Here is a 23992-nt window from a genome sequence, read left to right as displayed (position 1 = left end):
GTAGCTCTCTAAGTTTAGTGGGCGATTGAACTGCCTAATTTTAAATGGCTTTTCGTGGTAGTGCCAGGAAAAAACAGTGTGAAATTATGGAGTGTTTTGGCAGCAGCACAGAGGTCCTCAGAACTGTGCCTGCTGCTTAATGTGGCAGTGGCATGGCAGCATCCCCAGCCCTGGCAGAGCACCATCGCTCCCTGTAAAACACGGTTGATTTTCAGCCAGGTGTTGTGCTTCAATGCTGGGAGTAAAGTACTTTTTGTAATAGCCAGGTCACTGTTAGGGCCTTTGGCAAATCATGCTTTCCATGTTGAGACTGAGATCTGATGCCTTTTAGGCTCTGCAGAACGTTGCTGTTCTCTGCTAAACTGCTTCTCTAGGCTGCTTCTCCAACATAATAATTTTCACTGTCTTTTTAACAATCCTCTGCAGAGGGATTCCCCCACCCCCACATTCCTGTCCCTTTGGCAGACCCATCAGCATCTCCAGACTGGCCTTCTGTTCCTCATACTGAGGATAGCCTGACCTGAACTGTTGTCTGATAACCCAGATGTTTTCTGTATTCACACAGGAGTGTGCAGTCTACCTTGTCTCTCTGATGGGGGTCTCTTCTCCAGGGCTGTGTTAAGGCCCCAGCTTCACTTGTGTTAATACATCAACATCAGTTTCTGCAGCTAAGCTGAGTTGTGTGTTGTGCAGTGTCCACAGCAGGTAGTGTGTTAGTTCCAGAAACATGAAGCAAATCAATGAGCAGTAGTGTTATTTACCTGCCTTTTCCTAGATTACCAAAGGAACAGGTTTTTTTCTGCTACTTAGAGGAGATGGAGTTGAGCTGCCCCAATGTGAGGCTGCTGCCCTTCACACTCTCAGTCACTGTGTGGTGGTGAGGTTTAAATGACTATCTGTCTACAGAGCTGTGTTCTGGCATCACAGCTCTGGAGGAGAGTGATGTGCTGTTGGTTCCCCCTGTGGCACACTATGCAGTGCTGGCAGCACAGTGACCTCCCTCTCTGGGGTTAGGTTTCAGAGAAGTATAGCTGTGTTGCAGTGGACATTAAAGGATTAACGTGTCTGCATGTTATAAACATGACTCCTTTGCCTTGGTGCTTGCTAGCTGTAATTTGTGGGAGTTCCCTCACTGGTGAACCCATGTGAGTGTGACCTTTGCGGGGTCACCACTGCATGCAGCACTGATCAGGGCAGCTGCAGCAGGGAAGGCTGAGCAGCTACTTCACACAGGGTGCTGTTACCCTGGTGTCCAGCTGCCTTGGCAGCAGCTCTGCCTCACTCCAGTGCTGAGTTACCCTTTGTGTTAGGCAGTGTCTTGCATCCAGAAATCCCAGCATACCCTGAAAATGCTGTTTGCTTTCAGTCTCACAGCAGTACAGGAGGAGGGATTTTTTTTTTCCTCCAGTTTTATCAAAGAGGTAACTAGTTGCTGAAGCCCAGAGTCTTTGACTTAACATGGGGAAAACACAGAAAAAGGACATGACTAGAAAAAACCTTTCCTTCTTAGCCTTCCTTTGTGGTTGGTATGGAAACATTTGTGTAGTTTTAATAGCCACTTGTACATGTGGGTCATCAAGGGCTTTGTTTAATCTGTGCTTCTGACTTTCACAACCTGATGCAGCGCTGAATGCTGGGGTTCAGTTCTGTGCCATGAGAAGAGGAGCTTGCTTTCCTCTGTTTTAAATTTGCAATGTGATATCACAAATTGAACCCTTTGCTTGGGAAATGTGAAAAATAGCACTTGAAGGTCCCTTACTTGTATGGGCAGTAGCTGTCAGCAGAGCCAGGGATGTAGTAGGTCTGGTATTGCGTGGAGTTACCAAAAGAACTCAAGATGCTGCTTTAATTAAATCTGTTAACAACAGCTTACATGGTTGTACAGCAGGAATGGTTATGTAGAGGATCATCTTATTACAGTCTTGACTGTTCCACTTGAAAGGACTATACTTGAGTTTTTGGCAGGAAAACCAAGGCTCAGAGATGGTTACACAGAGGTGAGGCACACAGATCTTTTGCAAAGGCAAGAAAGGAGGCTACAAGATTTCTTTCAAAAACTTTTTCTCGGTCCCTGAGATGATACACTCAATTGGTGTAAATTAAGTTATATAAATTTTGTCACAGCTTATACGGCTGAACAGGAATGTTGTGGTAACCACTGCTTACCCACAGGTTTTTGTACAAAAGTTGGTCATTTAACTGTTTGAATGTCCTGGTGTCTGTATTCTGTACATGTACCTGTTTTCCAGCGCAAATATACATGATCTACAGCTTTCATGTACATATAAGAAAGTATTAGAGTTCTTGCAGTGACTAAATAAAATATGAGATCCCTGCCAGACTGGGATTTGAAATCCCCAAATCTGAAATATGAGATCCCAGCTGAAAATAAACTGGCAATACTCTGGGATCTCCAAACAATTTGCCCTAGATGTAAACCATAAATCTGGTGTCCCCTGAGCGTAGGGAGCTGACAGTTACGTTCTCCAAATAAATTGATGTCAGAGCATTCCAGAAATGTTCTCAAAACTGCATTTTCCAAAATGAGAATTTTGCAAGTGCAAGCACTTGACTTCCTACAGCTAGCTCTTCTTCTCACTTTCTGCAGTTGTCTGAGCTGCTGCACAGCCATATAATAATTGGATATAATCATGGAGTTTCAAAGTATTTGAAGGCACTACTGCCCTCCTGAAAATATCTTGAAATACAGTTTCTTCCTATTCCATTAATATGATTTTACTTATAATCATTTTGCATTGAAAATGTGCTGAATTTTCTTTTCCATCCTCTTCTGTGGCATTTACAGCACATGAGAAGTCATAGAAGAATAGTGTAATAATTAATATGTATAAAAATGTATTAATTGCAATTTACTCTCTCTGGACTTCTAACTGGCAAGTTTTCAAAGCTGTAAAGACAGTCTGCCTGGAGAAAGAAGTCAAAAGAAGTGTGCAACAATACTTTGAGCTTCAGTGGAGTTTGGGCTGAGTAAGTTTGTAGGCTCTTATAGGAAAATAAAAGCTTTATGAAAACAGGTCAGTCTTGAGCAGAAAAGGAGCCTGACTGGATAGGGAAAGAGGAAAGGTAGAGGTGGTCTGTGTTTTCTCATACCCTGTGTTACCTGGTAACATTTTCTTGTCTCTCTTATTTGTGTAATACTGCATGTTCATCTCCCAAGTACAAACCACTTGAGAATGCTGGCCCAAAGGGGGATTTTAGCGTGGGGGGCCATGAGAAGGTGTGGCCCATGAGCAGTTCTCTTATTGCACTTTCCTTTTCTAAAGGGATGTACAGATATCCAGGTTAGTTCGACTTGTTCGTATGTGCTCTTGTAGCAACCCTACCTTCAGCCAGTGGATTGCCATTGGATCATAAACACCAGGACCAGCTTTTCCACCCAAATACAGAAGAGATACAGATACATGCAGCTGCTCATTCACAGCTCAGGCATATCTGCATCACCTTGTGCAGCATGGGGAGATTTAGGGGAGAAATGGGTGGGTATTCCACTCTTCACAGGTGGGTAAAGCATGGTCCTGTGGAGGGTGGAGGGCCTTGACCCTACACATTTTTAAGTGTCAAGACTTGAGTTTGGCTCAGGTGTGCTCTCTCTGGGGGAGGACAACAGAGAGCTCAACAAGGATACACTGACCAGAGGAGCAGATAGAAGCACAAACAGCTGGGACTGGAAATGAGGAATAAAACTAATTAAAATAGTGCATCCTTCCTACTAAGCACCCTGGTGTGGGGGTGATGCCTGTATGAGGCCGATTTAAGAATAATTAAAGACTCAGGCTCTTTTAAGACTTCTCCAACACATAGACTCTAAAACATGGTGGCAGCTATTGGAGCGTTACTGGAGAAAAGAGACATCTAGGACTCGGTAGGAAGAGTTTTTGACTGTGTGGAAAGGCATAAACGCTGTAAATTAAAACACCACAGCTCTTACTTGTTGTGTTGGACACTGGCAATAGCTGAATTAAATCCTCTTGGATTAATTACTGCAAATTGAGGGACTCATTTTGGCTCCTCATTTAGAATTTTATTGTAACAATGCTCTATTAGCACCCAGTGTAATGAGCTAAAAGATAATGTCAAAATTGTAGAAGTTAACAAATGTAAAATAAGTTTAATTATGTGACTAGCTTTTAAGAAAGATTGTGTTAATTTTGGCATGGCTTGTGAGGTCAGTTATTTAAGAAATGAGAATGCTCTAACATTAAAGGCTTTAATCTCTGTGTTAGGTGCTCTTAAAAGTCTGTTAAGTGACTATCTGTAAACAAATATACAAAGAACTTTGCTTGCAAAAATGAGGACAAATTCACAGGGTTGCACATCCTTGGCAGGGTTTTTTTGGGTGGGAGGGAATCTGTCTATGTACAAATTAAAACTTGAATTTGTGGCAACTGCAGCACTATTTACCTGTATAGATGTGGTTAGAGCAGAAATCTTGTCCTTTTCCTTTGATTATGGGGTGAAATTATGCATGCAGGAGGCAAGCACAGCACATTCACTGTACTGCTGTACGTTTACACCCTGCTTTACCTGAGTGTTTGTGTGTCTGCAGCCAGAGCTATTTCTCAGGGGGCTGAAAGGGAATTTGGTAGTTCCCTTCAATTGTTTTCTACCAGAGGCATCAACAGCTCTGCTATGTTCTTCTCCCTGGGGAGTGGCTATCAATTTCTGCATAAGGTGATGTTTGTACTTTTATTAAAGTCTCTGGTGGTTTCCAAATTGCCAAAATACCGCATTCAGCATTTGCTTTATTTAAAGCCTGATGTTCTCCATGGCAACTGACCAAAATATAAGTCATTGTCTTTGAATTCAGCCTCAAGGAAACCAGGTTATTTTTAGTGATAAATTTGTCCTTCAAGTGGATTTTGGGTGAAGGTGATCTATGGGCTTTTTGGGTGTGGGCAAGGTGGGAACCCCATAAGTAATAGGAGGACAGCTCTGCACCTGGGAGCTGGATCACCAGGTTGTGGGGTGGGATCGGGCCTTTGGCAGAGAAGGGAGCAAGTAGGCAACTGCTTTGACCTGAATTTTGAATGAGCTTGTTGATCTCCTCCTTGCAGCGAGCTCACCTCAGCCAACCACCAGCTTTAAGAATAGAAAAGTAACTGTGAAATACAGATGTTACTTTGATATTTTACAGGTAGATCAATATCCCAGCTGACTGCAGGGATTCTCTTGTGCAGATCTGACCCTTGTTCAGCTTTCCCTTTTCAGTCACTTGAAAATCCATCTCTGCCTGGGGGGTTATGTTGTCAATCCTTAAACTGATTTCATTTATACTCTGTACAGGCCCGAATTTCTCATGGAACTATTGCAAATTGTGGAATAATGTGATAATTTTCTTTCAGTTACATAGGAGACTGTGAGATTCACATGGACATATCGAAATTTAATCTTGGCGTGAAAGGCGTCCAGGTGCGTGCTGTGCTGATGTTTTCTGTTCAAGGCTGTGTGAGGCAGGAGGCAGCACATCCCAGTGGGGAGGTCATGACACTTAACTGGGAAATCACCAGCTATTCAACTTGGAACTATTGGCTTTATCTCCTTGTGTTTTGGCTGGGGAAATGGTGCCTTACATGGAAAGCACCTAAATACCACTTTTAAGCTTTGTAGTGTGACTCTTAAACAGGGTCAGTGCTAGAGCATCGAGTCTGTGTGGGGCAGCTTCTGACACTGGAGTTCAGGGGAGCTGCCTGTTGGTGGAGAACTTCGGAAGAACCAGAACATTCATAAACTGGTGTAGATTAAACTAGCAACCTGTTCTTGCAGTGTTGAAAGCTAGCAGGCAGAGCACTCCATTGTATGGCAGGACTGCAGAGAGACTCCACAAACATAACAAGTATTTCCTGGTATCAACAGCAGTGGTTTGGCGGGAGGAGGTTATTGTTGTTATTAAATTCTTAATAAAATTGGCTTCTAGTAGGATTTTTAAAATTGACTCCATCACTGAAAAGCTCACAATTTTGAAACCACATCCTGAGAATACCTTAACACTCAGCTTTCCTTGGTCTGTTCTGTTTGCAGTTGTATGGGACATTGCGGGTGATCCTGGAACCTCTTCTAACTGATGCACCTTTTGTTGGAGCAGTGACCTTGTTTTTTATGCAGAAACCGGTGAGTCAGTAGTGGTGCAGGTGCTTGAATAACAAATGCCTGATTGTTCAGTGCTCCTCTTGAACTCCAGGAGGACATGAATGAATTTACTCTAAATTTTTGTAGTACTGCTTAAAAAGTTACTTACTTCACTCTAAGAATGAGAGTGCTGTCACTCTTCTTCTGGTGACAGCACAGTTTCCTAGGCCTTTGCTGCAATTTTCCTGGCTGGTGGATATTCCCATTCACAGATTTTAAATGCAGTCATCTTGCAGACCATTCAACCATGGTTGCCTTTTGAAAGCTCACCTGTTTAAGGTCATGTGCCTTGTAGTGAATTGTAGTTTAATAAAATATGAGAAACCTTCTAGTCTTGTAAGGACCAGTTAGTTATCTTATGGCACACAGCTTTGCTTGTGGGTTATGCTCTGCTTGAGTTCATGGGAGTCATACATTTTTGATCTTGGATGAGGTGTTCTTGTGTTTAGATTTAGTAGTACTATTTTAGCACATGAAAAAAACCCTCTTTTTGTTTATTGTAAGAGTAGGGATACAGACAACCCCCTGCCTCAGGGCATAGGCCAACCTCTAAGTGAAAGGATGAGGAAACAACTTCAAAGTCTAGGTAGAGTTGTTGAATTTCCTGCATGACCCGAGGGCATCTGCCAGTGGCCATTGCTAAGGGCTGAATGCTGTCTTTCCTTGTGCTTGCAGGTTAAGTCCCAGTGATATCCTAATTTCAGGATGGCAGATAAAATAGATAAGGGAATTGATACCAGCTGTTGGTTTTAATGTACAGTTGCAATCAATTACGGGTGCTGGTCTTCCTTTCTTTAAACAGCTGGCTTTATTTTAGAATAATTTCCCCTTTAAATTCTACATTTGTTTTGAAATAAATTTTAATAGTCCTGTATATGTTTTCTCCCTACTCTTGTTGTAGCATTTGGAAATCAACTGGGCAGGCATGAGCAACCTCCTGGATGTCCCAGGGATTAAGTGAGTGTCTACTTTGCTTCGCTTTATTCATATTCAAAAAGCCTGTAGAAGCTGGGTCTTCAGTAATCATCAAAGCTGTTCTCAAGAACGTTGTGTAAAAGGTTGTGTTGTGTGCTGGTTACTCATCCCATAGTGTGTGGCTGTGGAGTTTGCAAAACCTGAGGAGGGTGCTTTTTACATTCTGTCAAAATTGCTTCAATTGCTTCACTGAATTTAGGATGGAATTAGTAAATCCATCAAACAACAATGATTTAATGTTGAGAAATAGTTGCAGTCCCTCTGACAAACTGAAATACAATCCATGATAAAGAAAACCGCACCAGATTGATAAGGAGAAATGCTCTCTTTTCATGTAATCTGCTCACCCTTTAGATTATTCAGAAAGTGTAGCTCTTCCCCAATGCTTCCTGGGTTGGTGTTGCACATAAAACTTGCACAGCAAGGATGAAAATCTTAGTGGTTTTCAGTACTGTAAGTTTCAAACTGTTTCACCAGACTGGGGATTAACTTTGTCTTTGTTCCTTAGTGTAAGGAGAAAATTCTGTTACATAAGATCAAAATATATTTGATTACTCAGCCTTTGCCTTTCTCCCTTCCAATGCAAATGCAGACATTTCTGTTCCCCACTGTTCTGCAGCTCATGGCTTTCAGACTCACAGGAAGTGTCTTCTTTAGGTGCCAGTTTGTGCATTAAAGGGCATCTGAAGACCTTTGATGTTGAGTGAGAGGAAGCTTTCTTTTTCTCTTAATGTGAGGCCAGAGTGGCCTTTTGCCCTGAAGTTTGGCCCGAGAGCTCCAGATTTTATCAGAGGAATTAATCTGTTCTTTTCTACCTTAGTTTCCCTAATCCTTGCAGGGAGAAATTATGTAGGTGTTCCAACCTACAGCCTCTCATATAATTAAGTGCAAATTTAGTGTCCTAAATTTTCACTCCCTGGTTCTCTCACAGGGATTTGAACACAGAAATCTTCACTTGTCATGAGCACTGCAATGAGAGCTGGGAGCAAAACTTGCCTGACCATGAAGGGGCTGAAGTACAGGTTTAACAAGAGCCCTCCCTTTCAAATGGATTGGGTTTACTTAAGAGAGCAAAGAAACTGGATGCAGTTGTCTGTCCTCATGTACAAGCTGTGTTTAGTTGGGTGCACCCTGAAGACCCAAGAGAAAGGACAATTCTGTGACATTCCTGTGGGGGATTTTTTTTACAGGAAAGCCAACAGACTGACCAAGGCTCATGGTTTAACATTTGGAGTAGGAAACTACTTTCCTTATGTGTGAATCCAGCCTCCTCTGTGGATTGTGGCACTTTTGTTACACAGTCTTGCCCTGATAAGCTACCTTATAAGCACTAGATTTATCAAGAAGATGAAAGTATTTCAGATACTTGGTGCTCCTGGGTTTTCCTCTTAATATTGTCTTTTGCTCATGACAATTTGTAGTGGGGTGTTGAAATCCTCTCATTAATCATGTGGAGAGTACTGGATATCTATGATTAGCCACATATTTCTTGCTCAGGAAAAATAGTTCAAATTAGTTTTTCCTGCTGTACAAAGAGAGCAATTGTAAAGAAAAGATTTAAAACAAAAAGCTAAAAATGTGTAAGTTGTAATTAGGCTGGAAGATTCCCTGAACTCCAAGACAGTACCCTCAATTCAGCCAATGTGATCTCCAATTACTTAAACCAAGATTTTCCCTCTTAGCACAAAATATTCCAAGATACAGAATTTTTTCTTTTGCTTGGTCTTCTATTAAACTAAATGAGCTTGGGAGTTTTGTTTTTTGGGGGATTGGTGGGGTTTTTGTTTGGGTTTTTTGTTTGTTTATTTGGTGTTTTTGTTTTGTGGGGTTTTTTTTACATGGCTGGCTTCTCCTTCTATTTTACAGTAAGGTATCAGCATGTGATCAAGAGCAGGCAGCAGTGTGCACTAAGGCAATGTTCCAAGTCTTAAAAACAAACTACCTCGAGGCCTTGAGTCCCCTGGGAAATGGGTGAAACCTCCTGATTCCCTCCTCACCTTGCCCATCCCAGAAGGCACATGAGTTTGCCTTGTTTGGGTGTGTGCATGATGTCACACAGCCGAAGCTCCCATTCATCATTTACAACCTGCTACAGCCAAATTCAGTCCAGCAGTAGGGATGCTCCTTAATGCAAACTTGCATCACTAAATTGAAGTTGAGTGGTCACTCTGCAACTCTTTTTATAGAATCATTTAGGTTGGAAAAGACTTTTAAAGATCATCAAGTCCAACTATTAACCTAACACTGCCAAGCCCACCACTAAACCATGTGCCTAAGCAGTGCTTTTACAGGTCTTTTAAACTCTTCCAAGGATGGTGACTCAACCATTTCACTGGATGGCCTGTTCTAATGCTTGACACCCTTTAGGGGATTGTGGGCAGTATCGCTCACTTTGCAGTGCCCAGTTTCTTTTGCTTTGCCTCATCCTTTCGCTCTAACCGAGTTGTGATTGATTGTAGAAACTTAGGTTGCTTTTTTCCCCCACCTGCAGTGTAATGTCAGACTCCTTAATTCAAGACTTCATTGCTGCACGGCTGGTTCTGCCAAACAGGATCACAGTGCCTCTGAGAAAGAACATGAACATTGCCCACTTGAGGTTCCCTATCCCCCAGGTGAGTTGTTTTTTCAGTGAGAGTGTTTATCTTCCTGAGTGTGCATTTGCCACCACGTGGGTGCTTGCAAGCTTAGTGACTTAGGATCCTGCATCAGCTCTTTTAACCTGAATTACGGGCTTTTTGTAGGTGATATTTCAGAAATATATCAGTAGATGTTGGATAGTTCATAATTTGGGAGGGGTGGACATGGGCACTGGGGGTTCCTACCCTTTCTATATGGCATAAGGAGTCTGTTTAGACTCTGAGCTCATTTACCAATTAAACCTTTAGTCTCTAACTGAAGATCTGTGGTATACTCATATGAGAGGATAAATACATGAGCAATGAATGTCCAGCTATTTAATATTTTTACTAATGCTCCAAAAGGGTGTAAATAGGGAACTTGGAGGGTGACATCTCTTTGTTACAGAAAAAAAAATGGGAAAAAACCCCAAGAACAGATCTCCTAAATACCTGACATATCCAGGTCTTCAGTCTCCTTCATCCATCCAATACCTAATAATCTTATTAATGAGGATAAATATAAATGAGTGACAAAAGGATACTCCCTATTGCAAATGTGCATCAGCAAACTGAAGTTGAATGGCCACTGTGCAATAAAATAAGTCCCTGGCAATGGGTGCTTAGTTCCTTCTTCAGTCACTGGGAATTGATCCTTACACTTGATTTGACTGTGGCAATAATGCTGTGTGCATATGTATGCTTCTGATTTAAAAATAAATTGAATATTATTTCCTACACAGTTATCTAGATTGCCTTGTGCATCTGCTTAAGGGTTTTTTCCCCTCTAGGTAAGTGGTGGGAAAAGTGTTTTAATACAGCTGTCACTGGAAATGTACTGCGTCAAACTATGTGTCTTTGCAGAACTGTCACAGTGACTACCCTTGCTGCCTGAAATAACTAATTTTAGGAGGCAGCATATTATAATTATCCAAAGATTGCATTTTCATGACCAATTCTGTATCTTATTTTATTCAGGGGGTAATAAGGGTTCATCTGCTAGAAGCTGAAAACCTTGTCCAGAAAGACAGTTTCCTTGGTGCAATCAGGGGGAAGTCTGATCCGTACGCTCTCCTTCGTGTTGGCACGGTGCAGCATCGAAGCAAGACAGTTTCCCGAGATCTTAATCCCATTTGGAATGAGACATTTGAGGTACTGAATCTTTTGATCTCTCCATCTGTAGGATGCACAGCTATTTACATCCCTGTGCTTGGAGGACCTTCTCTTATCTGACTGCACTGGAACAGGTGGACTTCCTTGTTACTTGGTTGAGGCATTTCTGTCCCTTAAACAAGTTCATATTTACATTGTAAACTTGAAATGTCATTCAGGTTGATCTGATTTACATGTGTGGGTTTTTGGAGGAGGTGCAGAGCCCTGCTTTAAATATCAATCAGTGCAACTGTAGGCTGCTCTAGCATTGGTTTCTCTCCTCTTATTAGGGATACCAGTTTGAGGAGTTTAACTTGTAGTTCAGAAACAAGTAAACTGAATTTGAAATATTTTCACCTCTAATCAATAGTATTTGTTACGCAGTTAGCCACAAAAGAGCAGGGAATGTCCTTTGTGTGTTATACAGCTGTGAAATGTCATGTTCTTGTCCACAGCTTTTTGGTTTTAATCAATACCTCTTTCTCCTCCAGTTTGTTGTTCATGAAGTGCCTGGTCAGGACTTAGAAGTGGACTTGTATGATGAAGACCCAGATAAAGATGACTTCATGGGCAGGTAAATTAGCATAACCTTTGCTCGGGGTCCAGTAGCCGCTGCTATGGGACACCTGGACTATTTATATTGGCAATTTAATATTGTGGGAAGTCATTCCCTTTGCCCAGATATTGATACCAAGTTATTAGTTTATAGTGCAACTCACTTTGAGCAAGGTAGAGAGCGGCCCATGCTCCTACAGGGAATCCTGTGAAGCCATTAGAAGTGATAGTTGCCACATGACTTGAGATTTAAGTATTTCAAGGGAGAGATTTCAGAAGTGTAAGTGCATTCTGGTGCATTCCTCCACACAGGCAATGTGGAGAAGTTGTTGTTTGGAGCAGACTTGAGTGTGGGCTCTTTTGGTGGTGGTTTCTTTTCTCCCCAACAACAGTACGCTATATGCCTCAATATACACTGAAATGTTTGATTTTTGCCTTTCAGCTTGCTTATAGGCCTAGTGGATGTAATGAATGACAGAACTGTTGATGAGGTAAAGATCACAGCTTATTTCTAAATGTGTTGGTGGTGTATGCTTACATGTGCTCATTTGTGCTCCCCCTCTGCTACCGCAGTATTTCTGTGTGCTTAAAGCTACCTTGCACACTTGCACAGTGGTCTTTTCACAAAAAGAAAATACCTTCACTCAGAAAACTTATAAAGTAACCATTACAATAATTTTTACAGCCAAGCTGGTAACCTCAGACAGCCCTGAAGTTACACTGAGCCAGCAGTGGGGTATCTTGTGTTTGTATCTTGTGTCTCATATGTACCAAATGTTATGTACAAGGCTGCGGATAAGGTTTGGTGGAGCAGTCTGATTGCTGAGGGGAGAAATGATCTGATCTTATGGTGGTTCATCCTGCAACCCAGCACTCTGCAAACAATGTCAGGGTGCCTGTCTTGTGCTGCTGCTGGTTGGAAATATCCATGCACTTTGCCTGTATATGGGTATCTTGTTTCCATTTTTTTTCTGACTTGTATTTGTAAGTAGATGGATGTGCTACAATTTATGTGTCAAAGGGCAAGTTAAAGTGATCAGAGTACAACTCATGTAGTCTAAGTCTTAGAGACTGCCACAGACATATAAAAATTATTCTGCTTCACACTTCTCAAGTTACCCTTTGTTGTCTCCGTTTAGTGGTTTCCCTTAAGTAAGACAACAAGCGGACACTTGCATTTAAAACTTGAGTGGCTTTCACTACTAAATGACCAAGAAAAGCTACATGAGGTGAGTATATTTGCTTGAAGGATTCAGGTACTCTGATCCCTGTCCAGTGATCAACAAAGGAGTGTGTAAAATTAGGAACCCCAGGGCAAATTCATGGGAGTTTATTTTTGTCTTGCAAAGTTTTGATGTGATTCCCTGCCTGCCACTCCTACAGAGGAAGGGCATTTGCTTGCCCCAGGTCCCTTGGTAATTCAGGAGTAACTCAAATCTGGCAGCTCCTTTTGCTTGAATTGGCAAACCTTTGTTTGACTCACTGTAAAATAGCTTCTCACAGGTCCTTTCTTTGAGAGTTTTTCTCCTCCCTCTTCATCTAGGATCTGTGTAGTACCCCAGGCCCCTGAAATAACCTGTACTAGTCATAGACAAATACACAGAACTGGTGCTTGGTAGGGCAGTATTTCCAAATTGTTGCTTGTCCAGCAGAACTGCTTGGATAAAGCTCATCTCCCAGGGATGCTCTTTCTTCGAAACCAACCAAAACCATTGGAGTTCTACTGAAGTGAATAAAATTGTTTCCAAGCTTTGTTCTGCTAATACTGGATTGATATATGTGGTTGAGCATGTTTTCAGGTGTCTTGCTGTGCTGGGGAGCCCAACCAGTTCTGCACTGAGGGATTGATGACCATTAAGGCCAGTGCACTGAAGAGAATTACACATCTTATTAGTCTGCTTGGAACTGTCATGCTGTGTTTGCTTCTGATCTCCTAAATTGCAAGTTTTAGGAGAAAGGCAGAGAGCTGCTTAGCCTTCAGAAACTCCCCTTCGAATTTTGTTATATTTTACATTGTCCTTGGTGGGTGATCATGCCTACCCTGTGTTTTGTTTGGCTTATCTTTCATGGCCTTTGCAGGATAAGAAGGGTCTGTCTACAGCAATTCTGATAGTCTACTTGGACAGCGCCTTCAACCTTCCAGTAAGTACAAACCACATGCAGCAGCCTTCACTTCTAACCTTCTCTTTTTAAGACCACAAATTAATTATTTTAAATACTCTTTCACTAATTCAGAAAAACCACTTTGAGTATTCGAATGGTGAATGTGGAGCAAAGAAGATCAAAAATAACAAGTACCTCAAGGTAAAATTTATATTTTTCTCCTATGCTTGCAAAACAATGTTCTGGATTATGGGGCATTATAGCAGCTGAAGCTGGCTGTGGTTAAAGAGAAATAACCTCTCCACTGCCAGAATCTAAGTGGCCAGGGGTTCAAAATATTCATTGAAAGGCCACCCCTGCCCCAGTAAAAGCCTAGGAGAACCAAGTGAGAATGCAACACAGAAATTTTTGATTGTGCATGTGGTTGTTTATACTTTTATGCTTTGGACAGAGAGTCTGCAGACATCAGATTAGGTCATGATAACCTTTCTGCTGTTGCAGAGATTCTTCCCATTCTGAGCTGTTCCAGCTTGACATTGGGGTGGGAGGAATATGCTTGTTTGTGGTAACCTTCCTGTTCACTGGAGACCTGACCACCAAATTCCTCCCCCCTTGGTTTTAGAGGGATTCAGAAGCCTCTGTCATTCCTGCCTCCTCTCTCATAGCTTCTGTTTACTTTCCCCCCAGAATACTATATTTTGCTACTGTGATGTGAATGGTGGGTATAGGGAAGAATGTCTTTCTCCCTTTTTTCTTGAACAAGTTACACACAATCACAGCTCTGAGCTATGGATAAAGCTTCCCATTCTGTCCAAATAGCTCCTCTCCTAAGTACCATCTTTACAGCTGAGTTACTAGCACTTAATTCTGAACCTAATTGTGAGTGCTTTGTGTGCAGCATTGTAACAAGACCAGTTCCTCAGCTTTGACTTCTGTAGCATTAGTGTAGAGAAGCACAGGACAAGAGGTTCCATGTCATTACTTCTGGAAAGGAATTGTTACTTGATGCCAAAGACTTGCTTCTACCTGCAAGTCCTGAGCCTTGGAAACCAATTCTGAAAGTCCTGTTTCATTCAGGAATGATGAAGACTTCCCACTGAGCCTTCAACTCTCTTCTCTGTTTCCTCCCAACTTCTGACAATTTTTTTACCTGCTCACCTATTGAAACCTAAGTGCATAAAACTTTGGCTTAAATGTATACTTTTGATGGTAAAGACTGTGCTGTGTTATGGCTGGAGGCTTTCCTGTGTACTGCACCCTTCAGATGTCCTGCACCTGAAAAATATGGTCAGCTTTCCAGCAACTCATTTCAAGTAACAGTAGTGGTGTGATATTGCTTTCTGTAAACTATAAATTTCTCATTTTTTTTTTCTGATTTCTTCTTTTTTCCTTGTATTAAATGACAGAAGATGGAACGAGAACCTTCCTCGTTTGTCCTGCTCACAGTTGGAAGCAAGACTCAGAAGAGCAAGGTGACACTGTTCTGTTTTGCTTTCCTTAAATACTCTCTATTTTATGTGTGACTATATCCAAGTAGCTTCTAGGAAGGGAAGGACTTCTTGTGAAGCTGATGTGAAGGGCTGTAGTTATGGTGATGACTGCAGAGCCTGGGAGGTGGGGGTCAGTCAGCACATGGAACCACTGTATCACTGAGCTGTGGTGGTTAGTGGGTGTCTGATCAGCTGCTGTATAGATGTGTGGTTTTGTGCTCATTACCACGAAGTCATACTGGTCAAGACACTGCAGTTCTATAAGGGTTGAAGAGGAAAAAATGATAGGTCTCAAATCTAGCTCATGCTTTCTCAGAGCACGGTGTCATTTGTATCAACCTGGCCTTTGTTTTCCAATCAGAGCCTTTCCTGACTCAGGTGTATCACAGTTTTACTGATTTTTTTTTTCTTTTTTTTTTTTTTACCTGTACCAGATGTATCTGGATCTCCTCCACTTCACTTTTAGTTCCTTTTTCATTATTTAAAAATTACTTTTGCCTGATGAATGCAAGCAACAGCTGAGCTCTGCCCTCCCAGTAGCTGCTGTGTTTGCTGTCCTGCAGCTGGATGAAGATGAGGGCAGCCCTATGTTCTTTTGGACACCCAACAAATAGGAATGAATCCTCTTGGCTACACATGGGTGTATAGAACTGACACCTATTTTCCTTTGTTTCTTCCACCTGCTTCACCCAGGAATTGGGTTCTGCTTGCATTTTTACCTTTTTTGGCTTTCCCTCTCCCTACCACATCATTTGCCTCTCCTAAGCTAGGTAAGACTTCCAGCCTTTCCCTGCTCCTTTCTCCTTGCAGCCAGCAGTCGTGGCCTGGCAGAGACAGCTGGTTTATGGAGCAGCCACAGCCCCCATGGGTGCTTTCCATGCTCTTTCATCCTTGAAGTGGATGGTGCTGAAGCTGTGCCATCCTACTCTTCCCACAAGATCTACACTCCTGAAACTGCCCCTCTAGCTTTCCTACCCTTCCCTGTCAGCTCAGTGTGGCTTTGGGAGCTGGCTCTGGGTGCCTGCAGGTTGGAAGCAGCACTCTGGCTCTCCCTGGGTGGAGAGGTGGGAGGGAGGGAGCGGTGCCTTGCTGCAGGTGAGGCAGGCTGCTGGTCCAGGCAGCACTGGCTGGGGCAAACTGCAGCTCACCAGACTTGTTCTTTGGCATTTCCACATCCCGCAAAACTTGTTCTGGTTTTGCCAGAGACTTTGCTTCCGCACGCTTCTGACCTGGAATTTCCACTCTCTCCATACAGCTGGGGTGTAGCATCACTGGATAAAATTAAGAGGGTCACCATGCCCCTCTCTGGTGATCAGTGTCATGCATTCTGTGCTGCTTACAGAACAAACTAATGTATGTGCCATGATCTTCTTGTTGCAGACCTGCAATTTCAGCAAAGATCCCACGTGGGGCCAGGCTTTCACCTTCTTTGTCCACAGTGCTCATTCCCAGTCACTCCATGTTGAGGTGAGAGAAAAGCCTTTCCTTTGAAGACCAACTGCACATCTGTAGGAAGAAACCTCTTTTATGGAGCTCAGTGCTGGTTTTTTTTATGTGGAATTGTCTTGTTCTGGGTTCCTCCTACTTAAAAGGTAGAAGGACCTGTTGTTGCACAGGTGATTCTCTGTTAGGTGATACTGGTATCTGCCTTTGTTCTAGGATCATGTAGTGTAATATCTGAGTTTAAAATGTGGGATATTTCTGGCTGCAAAGTGCAAAGGAGTTTTTATACAGGTCAGTGTGTAGTAAAGACATCAATATTTTGCTGTCAGAAATTGCAGCCTTAATAATTCCCAACCAGAGCCCTTCACCTCAGTGTTCTGGCTTGTTAAGCAGTTCTGTCTCTCACCAGTCCCTTCTAGGGCTAGTCACTCAGATATTGTAGAATTGAACTTAGAGGGTGTATTGAAGTTAAATAGGCTAAACAATTACCTAAAGAGCTTGTAAAAGTTTAGACCAGTTGCCATCCCAGCTGCCTGGGACATTCTCCCTGAAGCAAGTAGGGAAAGTCCAGTAAATCTCAGGGCCTGATTTTTCTGCTGAGGCAGTTCCTTATCTGTGTAGTTAGGGATGGGATTTTTACTGCAAACACACTAATTTGTTACACCCCTGAAATACTGGTATCACCCATTTGGAAGTAACCACACTTGATATTATGTCCAGAAGTAAATAAGGTAATTTTGGTTTCTGTCTGAAATACCTTCTTGCTTTGCTTCCCAGTTTGCTTCCTAGTTTGCCAAAGTTTTGTTTCCTTTTTTCCCCCCTCTAGATAAAAGACAAGGAGCGGGATAGTGCCCTGGGAACTTCAGTGGTATGTCTGTCCCACTTACTTAAGGACCCAAACATGACTCTGGATCAGAGATTCCAGCTGGACCATTCCAGTTCAGACAGCTTTATTCAGATGAAACTCGTGTTGCGGGTATGTTGTTCTTTCGTATATTCATTTGGCTTCCCTAGTGGAAGCATCCAATTCTAACCAGGCAAAAGAGATGAAAGATGACTGTGGAGAAAGGCAGCTTTTCTTCATAGATGAGGAGAAAGTAGAAGTGTGACAAGGTTTTTAAATGCAATTAAGAGTGTATGGTGGAGCTGAGAAGTATCCCTGAAGCTTCCTAAAACTTATTGTAGAGGCAAGGCTGAAAATCTTCTCCCAACAATAAAGAGTTAGTCTGAGAAAATCTAAGCTGGGGAAATCAAAGCTCCTCAAAAGTAAGAGACACTGATGCTTAGGAGTCATTTTCTCACCGTGCTCTGGATCAGTGCTTAGACAGTGTTAAATATATATGCAGTAGGACAAGAGAAGAGAACACTACAGTGAATCCCACAGACTCCTTTCATCTCTAATGGCAGATTCCTGCTGTTACAATTCTGTGGTGAAATTTTCTCCTGGGTGGTAATGCTGGCATTCACCCCAGTGCTTTGGGAGCAGCACTCACTGCTCTCCCTTGTGATTTTTTAGGCACTGAATGTTGAAGAACCTGATCCAGAAAGAGTCAAGGCTGGTGTCAATGCCTCAAAGCAAGGTCCCGTCCGTGAAAAGGGTGGAAACCAGCAGAAGTCTGTCTCCCCACCAGAAGTCTCAAAAGTACCTCCTGTCAGCAAAGACTCTGCAGCACTTGAATCCCTGCCAAAAAAGGACAGTGGAGAAGACCTGGACACTAAAGACAGTTCAGCAGCCCCTGTACCAAATGAAACAGTTGCAGTCCCTAATGGGGCAGAGCACAAGCAGAATCCGGAGCATCACCCACCATCAGCGCTGCACAGCGGAGCAGCAGCAGTGCCCATGCTGCCGGTTGTGCAGGAGCTGAGGCTTGCACCCAGTGTCACTTCTCTGGGTTCTCTGCCTTCCTCTTGCTTTGAATTAAGTAGCAGCAATCTGGACGTTCATAAGTAAGTGTTCTTCCAGCTGAATTGTTCTTCTCTTGGGAAAGTTTAGGTATTATAGATCGCTGTTGCATAGAGGTGAATTCAAGGGCTGTTAAGTCATTTGGTGTCTTGGTTCTCAACTCACCTTACAAAGAATTGACCTAAGTATTCCAGTCAACAGCAAAGTAGATTACAGGGCACTATCAGATCACGTGTAAAGTGAAAGCATTTCCTCTCTGGCTTTCCTAAGAGATGCTGCATGTGTTGGCTTTATATTGTTGAAGAGCCTCTCTGCACTCCTGGCTGCCATAACACTCATTTAGCAACAGGATATTGGAAGTCTGAGCATCCCACTTCTGTAATATGATAAACCCTTGATAAGTTTCTCTGGCTGCTTAAAGCTTTGAATGCTGTGTTTTATCCAGTGAATTTTAAGACTGATGACGCTGTGAACAAAGTTTTTGTGGATAGGTGTGCATGTGTTTATGTCCTTCTCACAATGCTCAGTAGTCTGTTCTGTTAATCTCCCTCCTGGGGGGCAGAATGGACCTTGTAGAATCCTTAATGAAGTATCAAAGAAGGTCCACCTCCCTTAAAAAGAGCATTAGAGTAATTATAATCCTGAATGTGAAACCCAGCTCCCGCTGTTCGGTCTTGTACTGCTGGACTGGCAGATTCTCTAGCTCTGAACAGGGCTTCATTTATAAACTATTTTTAAACCATTTTGAACAATGTTTTTTGGATTTGAAGCCACTTCAATAACATGTAGAATGAAATATAAAGAAGGTCCCATTTTGCTTATACATACATTTTGCATATACATACAAGACATTCTTGAGAGAGCTGTGTAACACACTAACTTCTACTTTGCTGCTCCTTCTACAGCAGGCAATGGAGGGGCTTTTTTGGCAGTTTGTACTGTGGGACTGAAATCAGGTTCATGCAGAGAAGGCAGGGACGGTGCTAATGGGAATGTTGATTCTGTGGAACCTCTGTAGTCCAGCTGCTTCCTAGAAAGCAAACCTTAGCATGCCAGGAAGAAGAATAGTGCCCTGAAAGTTGGTTTTAGTCTGCATTTGGTCTGTTCAATAGCTGTACTGAAAGGCTTTGACTGTGCCAATGTCTTGCAGTGGTACCGAAATGCCTCTGGGGGAGATCCAGCTGACGGTCCGTTATGCTTCCATACGGCAGAGCCTCGTCGTGCTGGTGAACGGCTGCAGGTAACAATCACTGAAAGAGAGGGGCAGAGCTCTCTGGGCTTGTGTCAGTCATTCAGCAAAGCTGGAGTAGAACCAGTACAGCAGGAGATGCCTTAGCACTGACTGGCCTCAATCTGTGCAGCCTCACTAGGACCAGCTCCGGTCAGTGCCAGCAGCAGGTCAAGGAGAGAGGCCGGCGAGTAGGGCCCATTGCAGTAGAGATACTTCAACTGTCATCCACCCAAAACTTCCTCTGAACAGCACTGACAACTGATGTGTGTCTTGGGGTCTCATGATAGGCATCATGGCAAGGATTGATACCTATGACTGAATATGTAATTGTTAATTTAGGAACCCTGATAAGTGGCCACACACTCAGTAGTAAAAATTCTGTTTAAATAAATGTTCTTAAAGTTTTAGTTCCAACTCCCAGGATGAATGTTTTTGGCTCATGAAGGTTTGATTTGATTCCAAGAGAGTCGAGTTATTAAAACACACACTGGGAGACCTGCCTTGCTTGTCTGTATTTCTTTTAACAGAAACTTAGTACCCTCTTCCAGTCGTGGAGTAGATCCATATGTTCGTATATACCTGCTTCCAGATAGAAGGTGGACAAGCAGGAAGAAAACTTCTGTTAAGAAGAAAACATTGAACCCTCAATACGATGAGAAGTAAGAAAATGTTAATTAAGATTGTGGCTGAAATAGTTATGGTGTCTGTGTAACGAAAGGGCTTCCTAAGGTGTGCTGCTGTTGGTCCTAAGGATTGTCTTGTGAACATTTGCAGGTCTTCTGAAACAAATGGCACTCTTAACTGTGATTTCCAAGTTCTTGGGGCTTGTTCTGCCTGTGGTGTTGCCTGTCCCTCTGTAGCAGGGCACACCTTCCCTGCCCCTTCCCTGATTCCAGCAGGTGCAGGCTGCACTTGCTTCCTAGCAAACAGGCATTCCCCTACCCATGTTTAACTCCCTGTCATGGCAGAGGCAATATTTTCATTCAAATGCCTCACAGAGCCTACTTCTCTGTTCATACTGCTTTGCCTGATGCTTGTTTGGACACCTTTCCAAAAGTCCAAGGCAGAAGTACAAAGCCTTTTGAGACTGGACCATTCTTTGGGCAGACAGGTGGATGTTGTCATCAGTACCTGGTGGCACAGGGTAAAATGTTCCCGCCCCTTTGCTGACAGTGTCATGTGCACAGCTCTGCCACTGAAATGGAATGTGTTTTGTATAAACCCAACACAGTAATGCTTAGAGGGAGAGCTGTTTTGAAAGGTGGTCTTAATCCCATAATTAGAGGAAGGTACACATATGTCAAAATACGTGAATATTGGGTGATCCTGGGTGGTTTAGATTTTTCCTGTGTTGTGTTCTTTCTGTAAGTCAGAAATGGAGAAAGGATTTTAAAATATTTCATCTTAACACTCAAAACACTGGAGCTGTGGATTTTTCTGTGTATTCCCAAGTAGCTCCACTGATTCAGTGCCAGCCCAGCTGTTGGGAACATCATCTTGTTTTCCTCATCCTTGGTATTGACATATCCTGTACATCCTCAATTAAGGATAATAAGTTGGGCAGTGCTTAGCTCCAAAACATATTACCTGTTTTACAGCTCTGACTTGAGGAAAAGCTATTCAGGTGGGAAGAACTGATTTAGCATGGACAAAACTCACTTGACATTAGTGATGTGTGCCAGAGGCTTGAGTCAGAGCCATTAAGAATTTAATTGCCACAAGTTTCAGCCTTTGCTCTTCGGTGCAAGGCTATTCTGTGAACTTTGGGGTTTGGCTCAGCTATTTCCTCTGAGTAATGAAGGTTGAATGGCAAACACGCTGGTCTTCTCATGGAGGGGAAAAAAGATGGTAAATGGCATTTCATCGTGAATGCATGTTTTCCTCCTTTCCCCTGGCACAGTGAACAGTCTGAACACAGTGTAATAGTCTTTCATGAGGCCTGGAAGAGTTTTCTTGCAATGTGAATGAAATCTAACTATAGATTTGCCTTTTCTGTGTCTTCCTTCCCTGTTAAAGTCTGGGTCACTGATGTTGTACTCTGTCACTGTAATCCGGCCACTAAAGCTTACAGGATTTTAAGTTGTGACTTATGTCTCTCCTTTCTAAACTTTACATTTAGGTTCGAATTTTTTGAATCTTTGGAAAATGTCAAGAAAAGGACACTGGACATTGCAGTGAAAAACAGCAGGCCGTTCATTTCACAGGAAAGGAAGGAGTTGGGGAAAGTAAGTTTAAAAAATCCGCACTACAGATGTAACAGAGCTGAACAGTCTGGGCTGTTCCTGTAATCCTGAAATGCAGCTCACTGGCAATCTGGAAACATCTGCCAGATTTTCATCTGAAGTCAGGTTGTATCCATGTGGAGGATTCTTTTCACTTGGGCCTGAGATGCAGCCCTAGAACTAGAAACTGGGTCTGACTTGGGAGGAGTGCTAGCGTAGCTAATCGATTTGTATGCTGAATAATATACAAACAAATAAAATTGGCTTTTTAAAGGTGCGGATTGACCTGTCCCAGGAGGACTTAATAAAAGGTTTTGCACAATGGTAAGTACCATCTCTATACTTCCAAACCCTGCCCATTGCTTTGTTCGGAGTTTGCACGACTGTTGTTGGAGTTCTGGTGACTGGGCTGTGTTTGGGTGAGCAAGAATATCTGATCTGCAAACGCAGGACTAACTTGAACTAATCTGGTAGTTTTATCTAAGTTGTGTGTTAATCCATGGGCTGTGCGGTGCCTGCCCTGTGAGACAACTTTAATGAGATGCCTGTGTGTCAATTATAGTCTTCAGCATATTTTAAGTTACCATAAAAGCCATGGGGACACATAACTAAAATAATTATGTTTATTAAAGCAACCTTGCAACAAATTTGGATAAAGATCTTAACTAAATACTCTGATCAGCAATATATATATATGATAAAACTTTAATTACAAAGCATTTATAGAAACTACTATAATAAGCCACTTACAGTTCTGCCTGTATGTTCATTATGGTTCTGAGGTTTGTGTGTTCATTGGTATGAGGCAGAGACTGAGAACCTGGCTTGGGTGTTTTTTTCCACTTCTACGGCTGTAGTTAATGGCAGTAGTTCTTCCTTCTTTCTCCTTCAGTGGAGCCCAAGGAATGCAGCGTGGGTAGTCTGGGAGCTTGCCATCTGCACAGGCAGTGAGCCAATATTCCAGATAGGAAAACCATGTTTCCCTAGCCCAGCTTGCATGTGTGTGTGTGTGTGTGTGTGTGTGTCTCAGGGCAATTACGGGAGGAGGGAAAAACGACACACCCAAAGTTCCTGGTGAAGAGCTGAAGTCTGAGGCCACCTCTGAAGCCTCCTTTGCCAGGCTCCCTGTGAAGGCCAAGCAATAAAGCAGCCCAAGTCCTCTCTATTGTGGCAGTTAAAACTGTAAAGAAAGTCTTAAACTACTGTAATTACTTACTGTGTCTATCTTGCAGGTATGAGTTGACAAGGAGTAGACGCAGGAGAATTTGATTTCTTCTCATGCACATAAGTCACTAATTTTTCGACTTTATATAAATGTACATATCTCTTGTAATTAATGTGTTTTGCACACTCATTGCAAATTTGAAGCAGTCTCTAGCTCAGGACATGTAAATTTAATGATCCCATTTGGAGATTAGTTCTCACTCAAGTTAAAAAATAAATATATTTTTTCCCCCATTGGGAATAATTTGTCCTTAGAGAATAAGTCTTTTATTTTTGCCATTTCTGGCAAATCATCCCCCAAAGGACCTGTAAGTTTGAATCCTCTCTTAAGGAAGTGTTGTACCTGGGGATATTTTAGATTGTCAGCTAAGTGTCATTATTTTGCTTGGCAGTCTCATGTCCCCAGGATCTTGTTCATGTTGTTTTAACATGAAAGTGTTGTACTTTTTTGAAGCAGCATTCTTCAGCTGTAGGGCTACAGAACCCATTAAACTTTTATAGCAATTATTTTTGGAGAAACTAAGAAATTGGTATTCCACTGTTCAGAAGTACATTTGCAGACTGTGGCTGCAGGTATGTAAATAATGAGCTTCCAAAAGCAGGGAGCTTAGTTTACCAAGATGTCATTAAGGTTTTAGTTTGTGACACCTTAATAGGTTTTGTCCTTTGTTACAGTACATTTCAAAATCTTGTAAACCCAGATTATGCCTGAGGAACAGCAGAGTTTTGTAAACTAAGCTTTACTATTGAGGCAAAATATTTTTGGAAGCTTGGTGTACTTGTTTCTGTACAATAAACTTCTGTCTTGCATAAGAAACTTGATCTATTCCTTTCTGAAACTGACTTTTGGAATATGACCATGGTAACTTCTAACCATCATTTGAAGCAAATTTCCAATATTTTTGGCCTAGATTGCATTAATCCAGTCTGCT

At 42.3% G+C, this 23992-nt stretch overlaps 1 protein-coding gene across 1 annotated transcript in view; it reads left to right on the top strand.

Moving 5' to 3' along the window:
- ESYT3 (extended synaptotagmin 3) overlaps positions 1 to 23882 on the top strand; it is a 32337-nt gene extending 8455 nt beyond the window's left edge. The window contains exons 5-23 of the mRNA XM_027637130.1: positions 5364 to 5430; positions 6040 to 6129; positions 7049 to 7104; positions 9614 to 9734; positions 10716 to 10889; positions 11381 to 11463; positions 11887 to 11935; positions 12584 to 12673; positions 13524 to 13586; positions 13680 to 13748; positions 14954 to 15019; positions 16418 to 16504; positions 17307 to 17456; positions 17997 to 18427; positions 19534 to 19623; positions 20142 to 20273; positions 21734 to 21839; positions 22111 to 22160; positions 23069 to 23882. Of these exons, the coding sequence (XP_027492931.1) occupies positions 5364 to 5430; positions 6040 to 6129; positions 7049 to 7104; positions 9614 to 9734; positions 10716 to 10889; positions 11381 to 11463; positions 11887 to 11935; positions 12584 to 12673; positions 13524 to 13586; positions 13680 to 13748; positions 14954 to 15019; positions 16418 to 16504; positions 17307 to 17456; positions 17997 to 18427; positions 19534 to 19623; positions 20142 to 20273; positions 21734 to 21839; positions 22111 to 22160; positions 23069 to 23105 (2011 nt within the window). The 3' untranslated portion in view covers positions 23106 to 23882. The remainder of the gene's footprint in view (positions 1 to 5363; positions 5431 to 6039; positions 6130 to 7048; positions 7105 to 9613; positions 9735 to 10715; positions 10890 to 11380; positions 11464 to 11886; positions 11936 to 12583; positions 12674 to 13523; positions 13587 to 13679; positions 13749 to 14953; positions 15020 to 16417; positions 16505 to 17306; positions 17457 to 17996; positions 18428 to 19533; positions 19624 to 20141; positions 20274 to 21733; positions 21840 to 22110; positions 22161 to 23068) is intronic.
- Positions 23883 to 23992: the final 110 nt, after the last annotated feature.

Source organism: Corapipo altera, unplaced genomic scaffold (genome assembly GCF_003945725.1).
Source record: "Corapipo altera isolate COAL_440 unplaced genomic scaffold, ASM394572v1 45, whole genome shotgun sequence".
In the NCBI taxonomy this organism is placed as follows: domain Eukaryota; kingdom Metazoa; phylum Chordata; class Aves; order Passeriformes; family Pipridae; genus Corapipo; species Corapipo altera.
The sequence above is the reverse complement of the archived record's forward strand: the minus strand, read 5'-3'. Positions and strand labels throughout refer to the sequence as shown.